The 13,983-nt window shown below is 33.6% G+C and overlaps 2 protein-coding genes across 9 annotated transcripts; one reads left to right on the top strand and one right to left on the bottom strand.

Annotated features, from left to right (window-relative positions):
• Positions 1-1,234: 1,234 nt before the first annotated feature.
• LOC105803279 (transcriptional corepressor LEUNIG_HOMOLOG) lies at positions 1,235-7,975 on the bottom strand. Of its 8 annotated transcripts, XM_012635365.2 has the most exons (19): positions 7,726-7,969; positions 7,573-7,639; positions 7,230-7,270; positions 6,995-7,092; positions 6,645-6,754; positions 6,236-6,525; positions 6,066-6,153; positions 5,847-5,952; positions 5,223-5,272; positions 4,876-5,142; positions 4,425-4,508; positions 4,019-4,237; positions 3,565-3,697; positions 3,368-3,477; positions 2,781-2,930; positions 2,468-2,623; positions 2,253-2,369; positions 1,902-2,102; positions 1,235-1,546 (listed from the first exon to the last, which is right to left on the bottom strand). In XM_012635365.2, exons 3-19 carry the CDS (start codon positions 7,259-7,261, stop codon positions 1,403-1,405), a joined length of 2,355 nt encoding a protein of 784 aa, XP_012490819.1. In that variant the 5' UTR covers positions 7,262-7,270; positions 7,573-7,639; positions 7,726-7,969; the 3' UTR covers positions 1,235-1,402. The 8 variants fall into 8 exon arrangements, with proteins under 8 accessions (XP_012490819.1, XP_052479972.1, XP_012490818.1 ...); XM_052624012.1 differs by having other exon boundaries at positions 7,230-7,639; XM_012635364.2 differs by having other exon boundaries at positions 7,573-7,969.
• Positions 7,976-10,077: 2,102 nt separating this feature from the next.
• On the top strand, positions 10,078-13,308 carry LOC105803283 (deSI-like protein At4g17486). Its single transcript, XM_012635371.2, has 5 exons — positions 10,078-10,239; positions 10,759-10,850; positions 11,025-11,122; positions 11,812-12,128; positions 12,708-13,308. The coding sequence occupies exons 2-5, from the start codon at positions 10,842-10,844 to the stop codon at positions 13,142-13,144; spliced, it is 861 nt and encodes a 286-aa protein (XP_012490825.1). The 5' UTR covers positions 10,078-10,239; positions 10,759-10,841; the 3' UTR covers positions 13,145-13,308.
• The last annotated feature ends 675 nt before the right edge of the window (positions 13,309-13,983 follow it).

The raw sequence follows: 13,983 nt of genomic DNA on the forward strand, positions 1-13,983 counted from the left end.
ATTAAATTTGAATTGTGCTTCATATATAAATGAAATTTTGATTTTGATTCAACTGTACACACATTTAAAGAAATGAATGTATACATTTATTTTCATATCGATTAATATAATTATTTGTGTATAAAATATATCAATGTAAAATGATGTTAATTAGATAATATTGTTAGTGATTTGTGAAAATTGAATCAAATCAAAATTTCATGTATAAATCGTACCAAATCAAAACTCATATATGACATTGCAGATTAAATCAAAGTTCATGTATAGTTTTGATATTTATTACTCATATTTTTTACCATTATTTTTATCTTTTATATTTTTAATAAAATTTCAATTATTTTTACATTCTCTTATATATATATATATTTCCATATCTTTAATAACTTAAAAAAAAATTATTCCAGCTTAATTTTCTACCCATCTTGTTTTAAGGTTAAGTACTAAAAGACCTTGTAAAATAACAATCAATACAACTCGAAATTAACTTTATGTCCAAATGTCTAGCAGTTCATTAAAAGATGCTAGGATAGTTAATGCGTAAAAATTATAATAAAAATCTAAAACCTTCTTTTACTTACTAAAATATATTAAAATTTAATTTTTAAATAATATGAATAATAGTAACTCTAAAATTTTAAAAGATGAGAACTTCCATAAATTTAATAAAAAAATTCAATCAACTCATTTTAACTTGCATTTGTTTATTGAAATTTTATACAACACAACTATGGCATAAAAATAAAATAAAATATTTTTACACTAAATATAATTAAAATTCTATAATAAAACATATTTTCAAAACACAAATATAGATATATCATAGGATCAATTTGGAACACCTCCACTTAACCAGATTAATCATTTACTTGGACTATTTTTTTAATTTTTAAATGTTCTTCTCTTTTTCTCTTTTTGAGTTTTGTTATTATTGCTATTTGGAATTTTTTTATGAATTTCTAGAATTTCCAATTTAAAATGTTCAAGTATTTACATGACATTTAAAACCAACCAAAACCTTCGAGGAAAAACAAAGTTAATTTCAATAACTCAATAATTCATAAACTTAATTTTTTTCTCATTACTTTGCAGAGTACTTAAAATGTATTACACGACTCATTTTATCAGTATAGAAAACACATGAAAGTAGCTTAAGGGCACATTAATTAATGTAATTGCAAATATAGGAGGATGATTTTCTGAATAAGAATAATATTGCCTAAAAAAGCGCCAAAAATGAACAAAAAAACAGAAAATTTTCTGCTCTAACTCAAAGCAGAGAAGCTACCCATAGCAGAATTATGAAGAGGATTCCAGAATAAATTACACACCATACCATATTTATACATACCATTTCCATGGGACTGGAAGCAATGCTGTTTTTTTTTCTCCTATTTCTATTGTTCTATTTCCATAGCTTAACAGAGCCGTCATGACTTGCTGTCGCAACAATTCCTCCGACAGGTGATTGTGCGAGTGCCGAAATTATATTCTCATGAGCTGGAATTGTCATGCTCTTGTTCTCAGCCATGTTCCACAACTCCAAAGACTGTGGCCCCATTGAGAAAAACAAGATGCAGAAAATTAGCTGCAGATGAACATGAAAGTAACTTCTATTTTTTTCATTTGTCGATAAGAGCTATACTGAAGTGGCATATAATTGGTATTAAGTCCATAAACTCGGTTATTAGCGTGTATCAAAAAGAGAGAACTTTATAATCAATCAGTGAATTTATACATAAACTAGATAATAAATACTAGTTTTACAGGCTAAAATATGGGGAGGTAGCCATGTTGATTTGAACCTTACCACTCATTGAGAAAACATAACTATTTTTTATTATGACCTTAAATATACCTCCATAAATGGAAATGGAAACCATAATTATAACTCAAAGAATTACCGAGATTCCTCCAATCACCAAAAGAGTGGAATAACTTGGATGAAATACACAAGAGTGGAACTGGTTCCCACCAGAACTGAGTTCTTGAATGCACTCCCCTGTAGCCACCGACCATAGTTTTACCAAGTCATGACTCACGGATGCCAAATAATCTCCATTCACATCCCAGCATATATAGTTTACAATTTCCGAATGCCCCTGCTATTAAAGGGAAACAAGGAAGAGATGTATATTACTAATGTAGTACTGAAGCTATTAATAGGGATGAATCTTGGCTGTTAATGAAAATGGAAGATGATCTGACATCATGCCAAGGCCATTACTGGAGCAGTAAAAGTATACAAGCAATACCTGAAATGTTAATATTTGCCTATCGGTTTCCACGTCAAAGATAGACACTACTTTATCTGAAGCTGCTGCCAGAAAATGTCCAAGTCTTGGTTGAAATCTCACTTGGGCCATACCTCCCTGCATCAGGATGATGAATATTGAACAAAAAGAACTGAACAAATAAAATATAATGCACCATAAGAGAGTATAAAGGAATAGAATAGTGAGTAACTAACCTTGGACATCCTCATGCATGAGAATAAATTAAGATTCCAGTAGTGTATTTCATTGTCGTTATCACAAAAACAAAATAATTCAGTCTTCCTGGGGTGGAAATCAAGGGACATCACAGGTGAAGAGTGGCCATTGTATGCTTGCACACAATAGCTTGGCTGCAACAATGAACTAAGTATGTTAATCACAGTAGAATAGAAAGAATTTTCATGCATGCTTCAAAAAAAAAAAAAAAGAACAGGTATATGCCAGAAAATTGACAACCAAGTCAGAGAGCATAGAGTAGCAAAAGTAGCAAGAAAAGCAGAAGATTACATTAGCTGCATCCCATATTCGCACTGATTTATCAACTGAAGCTGTTGCCAACTGAGTTGAATTTGGTCTGAAGCGAACATCTGTAATAACCAATTTGTGTTCTCCCGGACTACTCACTGTTTGAAGGGTATCCATATTCCAAAGCACCACCTAATGGGAAAAAATGCCCATCACCATGTGATAAGTATTCTTCAACCTTTTTTTCCCAAACATACTCCACTAGTAGAATAAATTAACCAAACAGAGGTGATTGCCAACCCACCTTACAAATTACCTACTAGAACAATGAAGGTTATGTCATCTAATTCACTTCTCTCGAGTAACTTTATGTAGTCAAATAGTTCAGAAAACTTTTGCCACAATGGCTAATCAGGTTTATCAATATATTTGTCCCAAGTGACCTCAATTTTGTGTTATTTCGAATCCATTGGACTTAATCAAGTTTTCTCCCATTGTTTTCACAGAGTGAATTTCCAAACAATATACCGAGGTATTAAACTTGAGACCTCGTTTTTTATTCACTAGGTGTTACATTTATAAACATAATACTGAAGGAAAGGGTTGGAAAATTGGAAGTCGTCAAATACCTTCTTGTCATGCCCAGAACTAGCCAAGAACTTCCCATCCGAAGAAAAATGACAGCAAGTAACTTTGCTATTTCTGGTCCGTATACAACCAACCTCAGCAAAAGTGAAACCTGAAATGGAGAATTTGGGGTCAGAATACAAAAAAGAAAAATCCAACAATAGGTAAAGACTAAAGACAGAAGATAGATAAGGCTTACCTTTAACAGACTCCTTTTGGTGCTCATTAGGACTTTGTTTAACTGTACCATAGATGCCCCTCACATCACTTCCATCATGCGAAAGTAGCGTCTCCGTATTTTCATCCAAAGGATCAAACCTTTCTATGTCTTCCTGCAAAAAGAAAAGATGTTATTAGTAGTTTCAGTATTTTTAACTTTTACACTAAAGCAAGTGTTGAAGAAATACATATTGACCCAACTATTAGCTCAACCTAACAAACAAGTTGCATGCCATCACATGACAATAAGATTTTGATGTCTGAGCTGAAAGGTAAAATTATCACTTGGAGTTATTAAACGATCATCTCATCCATTGCTAGAAAAAATACAGATAATATCCTAGGCAAAGCATGCTTATGCTTTGCATGTACATAACTGAGTACGTTTCTGTTGCACACTTTGAAAGTCATTTCAAAGCCTGTGGATTGCCTACCAATAGATTTGAAGATGATGAAAGGTGCGCTGTTGAATCTTCCCCACAAATCATGCTTTTAGAAGCATTATTGACATGCTGCAGACTAGATGCCGTAGTTATTGCATCACCAGGCAGGTGAGTTGATGGAGGTGAATTTGGTGAAGGGCCAACTGTGTTTCCTGTTCCAGTGCTGTTAGCTGCTCCAGAAGAAGAGGGTTGTTTCCTTTTTCTGTTATTCTACAATGTAATGAATCGTCATATGAGTTAGTTTAAACAGAATTTAAAGATTTTAAGAAAAATCCATCTAAAAAATGCATGCTTTAGTTGGGAGTCATATTGTAGTTTCTAAAAGATTCTTTCCTGTAAAGTATCAGTTCAGCTCATGAATGAAGGATCCTTTAATTAATTCTCATTGAAGTACAACCTGATGCAGTTGCTGTGATGGCTGCTGCTGTTGCAACTGCTCCTGTTGTTGAGAGGAAGAATGTGACATTTGACTCATCTTCTTCTGTTAATCACCCAGCAAAAGTTACATGAGACACAAGGCATATACAATAGTCCATATTAACAGAGACTGACTACCGTAAATCATCAGAACGAAAGCAACTCCAGCATAATGATTAAAGAGTTACAAACATCAATATAACCCAACAGGTAAAAGCAGGATTTAATAAAAGCATGTCAGTATACCCCAAGTTACTGGTGCTTGTCTCACACAACACTTATAGATCTGGAACATGCATGTGATCCTCATTTCATATTTGGAAATTTAGGAAAAAAATCCTTTCAATAACATGATGTAGCTTCTCTGTTTCTGGAAATAGTAAAACTCAATTTTCATGAGTAGCCTTCTGGTATCAGGAATATGTTCAAACCTTTGGAGAACTTGAATGCACAGGGGAGCATGTGGATCCATTGTTTCTAGCAGATTGACCATCTTTTGCATTCAAGTTGCCCCTAGACAATTGACCAAACCTACAAGGGTCTGTGTTCCCAAAGTTTGCTGAATTTCCAAGGTTGCCTTGTATCTGAGCCTGTGCCAAGACATTATGTTGTTGAGAAGCCAAAAGAAATTGATTTTGGGTCTGCAGATTAGGCTTTTGCATTTGTATGCCCAAACTTGGTCTTAACTGATCAATGCCCTATAAAGTTTAGCAAAATCCAACTAAGTCTGATGTATCTAAGTACAGAACAAGGACAGGAAAAGGTCAGTGGAACTTACAGTTAGAGGCCAACCCCTTAATGAAAGACTAGAGACACCTTGATTCAGTCCTGAGGGCAGTCAGTAGAGGTATACAGGTTAAAAGCAGGAACAAGTTGTCAAAAATGCTCCGGAAAATCCAAAATCTTTTACTACTACTACAAAGAAACTCCCAAGAAAAATAATATCCTAGAACAGTTAGCAAAGGTTACTGCTACTATGAGCATGCAGAGTATCTCAGCTTAATATAACTGCTAGATGCATTTTTGTCTCACATTTGCTGTAATTTTCACCCCTAGCTAAATCATGAGTTTTAATCTTTCTTGTCACCACTCAGACTCAGCAAAGCCAATCTTCATGTATACAGCTTCCCAAAATTCAATGGCAGCATTGTTGGTCTAACAAGCTTGATTGCAATTAAAGCTCTAAATTTACTGCCTAGAAAATCCAGCAACAAATATAAAAGCTAAGATGTCTGATAATATGCTACCTCCCATGATCACCTTCTAAATTTAACATCTAATCTAGGTGTACCATACAATAAAATCAAGGAAAATAAAAACTATACATCATTAACGTAGAAAGATGAAACTATATTATCAAACTTGTTTTTCCATTGAGAAAGTCAGGTATCTTTATGAGCACCTCCTAGTCCTGATTTAGGCTGTAAAATTGCCTGCCCATAGATGGATGAGGGATCCATAGGTAAGCTTTTCTGATTTCCACCGAAATTAACTTCACTTTTGATATCCTAGAAATCCAAACATAGTACATTTCAAGTTAGAGAAGAAATGATAAAAGTTAACAAGAGTACTAAAAAAAGGATACAAATAACATTATCTCAGAAGATCAAAAGCAGATGACCTGGGCAGTTGCAGTGGCTAGTGGTGTTTGTGATTGGATTTGTTGCAAAGCTGCTGACTTATTTCCACGGCTACTTTGCACCAACTGGCTGTATATACAAAACGTGACATCATAGAGATCTAAACTGTAAACTAGGAAACCAAATGCTCACTAGGATCAGTTTTTCATACCTATGAGGATTGGCCTGTGTTTTCAGAAGGGCCATTCTATTAGCATCTATAAGTGCTGATGATGTCTCTGAATCTACAGACTGAGGGTTTTTCACACGTTCTTCATACAGTTTCATGGCCAAGATACTTGCTGATGGATGTCCCATCATTCCTTCAGAGTTAGTATTTACAGAACCACCAAGAGCAGGATGATTGGGATCCCTTCGTTGTAACTGAACATTGCGGTGCTGCATTAGTTGCAGCTGCTGCATTTGTAGTTGCTGCTGTTCCCTTGCTTTTATTTGTTGTGCCTGTTTTTTAATTAAAAGCACACTCACATATAAACATGCATACAGATAAAAAGAGTACACGATGAGATAAAGCAACCAGGTAAATGTATGGAATACTTTATACAACAAAATAGAGGTACCTCTATATAAGCTGCAGCAGCAACAGAATGTTTCTCATTTGTTCTAGCAATAAATATGTCCCAGAAGACAGACCACCATTCGAACAGAAATCCACCAGGTGCGTCAATAGCTGCAGAAAAAAATTACATCTCGAGATAAAGCTTATGATACAAGGAAAATAGGCAATAGTCCCACTGGATTAGATAATTCAACAAGATAGTAAAAGAGCAAAAGCACTATGAGACAACACAATCGCCTGAATGAGTTTGGCATGCATCATAAAAGCATCGTCAAAGAATCAGACTCTAACAATATTTGCAGTTTCGATTACTGTATGCTATAAATAAACGAATTTGCTTGCGAAAATTACCTACTGGATCTGTCGCAACCTTTCCTTCGGTCATAAAAGCTTTTGCAGAAGCATGCAACTTTCTTTTCAACATATAATCATGAATATACACATCAAGCCTGTAGCACGAACCAAAAAAACGCAAAAATCACGATAATTACTGCTTAAAGCTACCGAAAGGCAGTAACCAAGTTCAAAATTAGTTAACCTAATAATCAACAAAAGTTTTTAACTACAAATTTATAACCAGTCTTACATCTTGTCAGCTTCCCAATTACTCTGTGCCATTTTCTTTTCCTGCAAAACAAAAAAAGCTACTAAATTCCATTGCTTTAGATCTTTCCTTAACAAATTATAATCTAAAGGAAAACGTAACTTTAAGAAGTAGAATATTAAAAAACTCATCAAACAAATGAAGAGGAAAGAATTCAACTATAGTCAGCGTGCGTTTACTTCAACAGAATTTTACGATCTCTTCTCTTTAAAAAAAAAACTTCAAACTGTTTTTATTAATTTTTTCTCAGCTTTCTTAGCAACCAAACAAATCAAAACTAGAAATTCAGAAAACGCAGTCCTTAAATAACCGAATAAATCATTACCGGTGAAATGGATCAATGCTTAAACAAAATTTCAACAAGATCTCCACTGCACTTACTGTAATTCAATCTAAACAATTTAAAGAATAAAAAATCAAATTTAGCAATAAAAAACAATAAAAAATTAAGGCCGTTTTTTTTTTTGGTGACACTGACTGAATAATGCAGAGCTTAAAGTGATTGGAACTGAAAACAGATACAAGCTTGCAGAGCTTGTATTTTTTATTTTTTATTTTGAATTATTTCAACAGACGACAAGAACAAATTTCTTTCTTCAAAAGGAATTTTGTTTTTGAACGATTGTTTTGAGTGTAACTGAAGTAGAACAGCTCGAACTTTAACAGTAGAAGAGGGAGAAAAAAGGTTTTTTTTTTTTTTTTTTTTCAGAATCAGCGAGGCAACACATGGATTAAAAAGGAAAAGAGCTTATTCTGAAGAAGCTTTTGCTGCGGTTCGTGTTCAGATTCTGTTTCGTTTATATAGAGTTTCTGGTTCGGTATTTGGTTCGGAATTTGAAAGTAGATCTTTCGTTGGTTCGGTGGGCCGCTCGGTCCCGGTTTGATGAGTGGTTATATGTCGAGCAAGGGTGTATGGTGAAATGCTTGTTAGGAGAATGATGTGGACTTAAGTAAGGGTGCAAGTTGTTGGAGGTTTAACGAGTGGCATTAGGATGTAAATTTTGGAGGGTTTGTGGGATTTTTTGCCACGTATGGAAAATAATTAAAATAAAATGCTAAAAATGATAAAATATGAATTTATATTTCATACAATATTAGTAAATGAGATTACAATCCATTATTAAAAATTTTAAGGGGAAAGAGTTGAATGAGCGGCAGAGGAGACGGTGGTGTGGCGATCTCTTTCGAAACCTTTTATTCGAGTAAATTTTTATGTAGATTTCTACAAGGAGTTGGAGGTAGCGAGTATGAGGATTATCATTAGAAATAACATTGGTTTGATAATGAGAGCAACTTGCCTGGAATAGATATGTACCGAATGCGTTGGCGACGAAGGCGTTGGCTAGTACCTAGGCTCTCAGATTTGCTCAAGAGTTAGGATTTTGGGCAATTAAGGTTGAGGGAGATTTCTTGGTGGTTGTAATGAAGCTCCGAGCGACATGCATTGATCGCTTGAAAATTAATAACCACATATGGGAAGCAAAACAGATTGTGTTTGGTTTTGAGATATGTAAATTTTAACATATTAAGAGAGGAGGCATCAAGTCACTCACCTGTTGGCTAAAGAGGAGTCCTGCCAAAAACATGATATTTGGTGGGTGGAGGATGGCCCAGCGGTGATTCAAGGACTAGTGGAGAAAGAAGTCCACTCTTCAAGTCAATTGAGCTCCATCAATACGACGACGGGAGAGGCTAGAAGATCCAATCATAACAAACAAGGTTAGATTGCTTCAAATCGAAGCGATTCAATACCGATTTTGGATATTTGAAGTGGTTTATGACATGTGTGAGTTGTGAGAGGAAAGAAAAGTTTTTGTTTTCTTAGATAACTGAGAGTTACAATTATTTTTATTATTTAATAACTTTTTTAGTAATAAATGCATGTAAGGTAAAAAAAAAATTAAAAATAAATTTATTAATTTTATTTTAATGATATATCATCATCTAGTTATAGTGTATAAAATTATACCATCAAATATTAACTCTATAAATATATCAAATATTATAAAACATACATTAATAATATTATATAATATTACAAAGTATGATTTTTTTTAAAATTATATGATGTGGCTATTTTGTAATAAGTAAATACTCTTTTGTCTTTTATATTAAATTAATGCTACCCCACTATTTGTTTAAGTTTATATAGTACAATATCAATCAATATTTTCATGTTAAAAGAATATTCAACAAAAATAACTAAACGTCTTGCATTTGAATCTAAACAATTATTTATCTAGATTTATTGGATAAAAATACTAGGTTGTTTATATATTATTATTTTGAAATTAAAAGTATAAAAATTTAAAATTTAAAATATATAAATTGATAAAAAGTTTACACCAATAATGAACTAGGCAGAATTTTCCAAATACAAATGTATTTGAATAATTATTGGCCCTGATTCATTTTAGACATGTTTTAGTAATCTTTTATACTTTTAAAAATTATAAAATTTTAGTTGTTTATATATTTATATAATTTTTAAAAATGGTTATCTCTCATATTCATAAAATTAATAAGTTTATTTTAAAAATGGCTTTTCGGTTTTTCATTCTTTAAAATTCCGTTAAATTTGTTGTAACTAAAAATCCTAAATTTGGAATCGTGACAGTGAATTTGCGTCAGATCAGAGAAAAACCATTTAATTTTATTACTATTACCATATTATATTTTCAAAAAGCGCAATTTGGAATTTTTGGAAAGTAAAGCCAAATACAAGTTCGCTGGCCATAGTGGGTTTTCTTTGCCACGTATGACCAACCGTTACCGTCTCTAAACAGTAATTAAATACGTGTAGAAAAATGAGTGGATAGTAATTTCTAGAAGGTGATAGAAGACCGCGAACCCGAACTCCGAGATCGTTATAGAGAATCCAAACCCGACCGCCCACCTATAAAAAAAGCTCTCACGTTCAGTTCCCAGTCTCGCGCAACGGGCCGGAAGGGAAAAGAACATAACTTACCGTGATTCCGCTCTTTCCTCTCAGGTACGCTTCTCCGTACTGTTTCCTTCCCAAACCATTTTCAAATTTCAAACACTTATTTACCAGATAGTTGTGTTTTCGGTTTGAAATTGAGGAATTTGACTATATATTTATTTGTTTGGGGTCGTTCGATTCGATATTGTGGTATTTTAGATCCTGTGTTTGCAATGTGCGGTAAATGTTGATTTCCTGATCTGCAATGAGGGAATTCTGGAGTGATTGTGAAATATAAATCCATTTGAATTATCTCGAGTGAAATTCTAGGGCTTTTAATTTAAGATGTGTGATTATCTGCGTAAGTAGCTATTTTAGGTCTAAAATTTTGAATTTTTCGTAGAAAAATACGGGATATTTGCCTTTGCATAACACGAATGAATGTATTGAGATCTTTGTTAAAATGGCACTTGAAAATTTATTTGATCTACGGAAAGCCTTGAGAAGCAAAGTCATATATTTGTTCTTCATTGGATGATATAAACAGTTCTTTGCTTGTAAATTTGTCTCACTGGTCTGTTTGGACAGGTCATCTTCCTCAGTTCTGTTCGAGGGTGCAATAATTCTTTTTCTTCTCTTTCTACCAAGAGCTATCACATTGAACTGCAGGGATGGCTGAGGTATCGAATTCTCCTCATTTATTTCGACTTATGTTTGATTCTTTCCTTTGCTCTGTTATATTTTCTTTGCCTTTTAGCACCTATTTTTACAGTATGCTTTTTGAGGATTTTATTTGGCTTGGTAAATGTTTTGTCGAAGTCTGTGGACTAATAGTGACTTCGAACCGGTGACAGGAGGGTCAAAAAGTTATCTTGAATGTGTACGACTTGAGCCAAGGACTTGCTCGGCAGCTTTCAATGACCTTATTAGGGAAGCCTATTGAGGGAATATGGTAAGCATTTAGTTTGAAGGGGAAAGAAATTTGTCATGTCTTTTTTCACAAAAGCTACGGATTGTTTCAATGAACTGTGTACTGTAAATATACAATCCACGCATAAGCTCACTTTAATATTGTTAAATAAGTAAAAAGAACTCCAAATTTAATGGAGTCGGTGAATAAACAAATAGAGCCTCCATCTACTGGAAAGTTTAGAAGCATATATTATAAACTAGTAAACAACTTAAATTAATAAACTAATTCCTTGTATGGGAAGAACCTATTTTTCATACTATTTATCGAACTTTGACTAAAAATTCCTTTCATTATTCATAGGAGTTTGTAGGTAGTTTTTTTTATTTTACCCGTTTTATGCTGTTGAGTCCGGCAGTTTTTCATCTTTATCTGATTTTGGCTTGTAACCTGTTGCATCTTCATTTCAATATCAGATATGTTGGGCCTTGGTAGTGAATGTTAGCATTTTTTTTTTTCTCACCTTATTTTCTTAACTCAGGCTTGAAACTTATGTTTCGATGGTTTGTACATACTCTTTCCCTCTTTTTCAGTTGAGTTATTTTACTTATCTTTGTCACATGAAGTCTTCTATTTCCCATTGCAGACTTGGAAATTGAATGGGGTTTACAGTTGCATTGCTTGATGCACATTTTCTTACTTGGGTTTATTAAATTCTGTTTGCTTGATAGGCACACTGGAGTTGTGGTTTATGGCAATGAATACTATTTTGGCGGAGGAATCCAACATTCTCCTGCTGGGACGACACCATATGGGACACCAATTAGAGTGATCGATTTAGGAGTCACTCATGTGCCTAAGGATGTGTTTGAGATGTATTTGCAGGAGATTAGTCCCCGCTACACTGCTGAGACCTATAGTTTGCTCACCCACAATTGCAACAACTTCAGTAATGAGGTTGGCCAATTTTTAGTTGGTTCCAACATTCCGGACTATATTTTGCAGCTACCTAATGAAGTTATGAGCAGTCCGATGGGTGCACTTTTAAGTAAGTCATCATCTACCTTTGAGTTTTACTTCATTCATTGTATCTGTTTGATGAAGCCCCGAGGCAGATATGCTGTTGGGACATCTTAACCCTTTTCGTGTTAATCATAGTAGATTATAGTGGTTAGTATTTTCCCTAAACGGGATTGGCTTACTAGTACCTTCCATCCAGTATTGTGATTTTTTATTTCCTTGAATGAAACTTCTCATCTTGCCCGAAAATTGCTAAACTAACATGCTTGATAGTTGATAGGATAAAATTGTATTCCATGATGAATGTGATCCATTTCTTTTTGGTCTTTTCCTCCTCACAAGAGGCATAGTAAATATACCTGGACCTCCCAACCACAGTTTTTGTTTTCAGCAAAAACAGATGCTTCCTTTTCTTTCATGGTCTAATTGAATGGTTTCTGGAACCAGACTTGTTAACTGTTGTGCCTCGTCAATGAACATTGCTGGTTAGTTCAAAGTTTTAGGAGCTACTTTTCAGGTTATGGAGTATGCGTAGGATTGTATTAAATTTGTCTTTTCATCCTCCTCGAATTATGAAACTTTATCTAATACAAGTTTGTTTATACAGTGCCCATGATACAGAATCTGGAGACAACTTTGAGGGCTGGTGCTGTTCCTCAAGTACCCCAATTCAGGCCTTCTGTGTCTGCTCAGTCATCCCAGTCCACAACCATCAGTGTGAACGGGTCCTCCATTAGTAGTCAGCCAAAAGAGGTAGACAATAAGGTGAAAGATGGGGAGCAACCAAAATCTGAAGAAGTCAAGACATCAGAAAAGACAGTACCACCTTCTAAACCAACCGGCACACAGGAAAAATCAAAAAACAATGGAGCTGCAGCAGACCCTCTTGGAGATGCTCGAGCCAAGGTCCAAGAGGAGATAACCCGTGAATTTGCCGCAATCATGGCGAGTGGAACATTGCGAGCTAGTGAGGCAGCAGCACTAGCAACTAGGAAGGTGATGCAGAAATATGGACACTTGAATGTTGCTATGCAACAAAGTTAGCAGCAGAAAAAAAAAAGGAATTTTTTTTTGTAAGTCCTGCATTTACCTTTGGGAATCTGGATCTGGCCAAAAATGAAATCATTTTATGATAACTATTCAACTTGTTTTTGAAAAATGACTTGAATTTTCCTAAATTAAATGATTGGAATTGTGAAGATCTCAAAGACAGTAAGGTTTGCTTGCACTGTATTGCATACAACAAACAAATTTGTTGGGACTTTGCTGGGCGCCCTGTTACTATGAGTAGCGCAGTAGTTTCCAGCTATATAAACGATATCCAGTGGACTTGTGTGTCTAATGGAATAAATCTAAACATTTTTTAAATAAGAATCAGAACTTATAGGCCAACCTGTGTTGTTAAAACGTAAATTATACATAAACTAATTTACCAAGGTAAGTACAAAAAAAATTACAAAAATAAATACTAGAATATTTTAATTTAAATTTTAATAAATATATTTTTATTTAAAACTATATATTTTAAAGAAATCTAAAAAAGGTTAGATTTTCAATTGATGAGAAGTTAATAAATAATAGAGATTAATTAAGAAAATAACGATACTGTACACTAGCTGAAAATTGAAACAATATAATATTTAAAAATATTTATAACATAAAAGGTAATTAATAAAATAAAAGATTTTAAAGTTTCCAGATAAAGATTTTTTAACGAAGTTATATGTAGTGGACTCTTTTCTTAATTGAAATAGTTATAAGTTCTTGAAATAAATAAATTAAATTTTCCTAAATTTATATAATATCACATATCTATATTAGTTTTTCCATATTTGTTTGAAGTTAACTCATGGAATTAACTTATTCAACTTTTTCATTAACAG

Source organism: Gossypium raimondii, chromosome 11 (assembly GCF_025698545.1).
Source record: "Gossypium raimondii isolate GPD5lz chromosome 11, ASM2569854v1, whole genome shotgun sequence".
In the NCBI taxonomy this organism is placed as follows: domain Eukaryota; kingdom Viridiplantae; phylum Streptophyta; class Magnoliopsida; order Malvales; family Malvaceae; genus Gossypium; species Gossypium raimondii.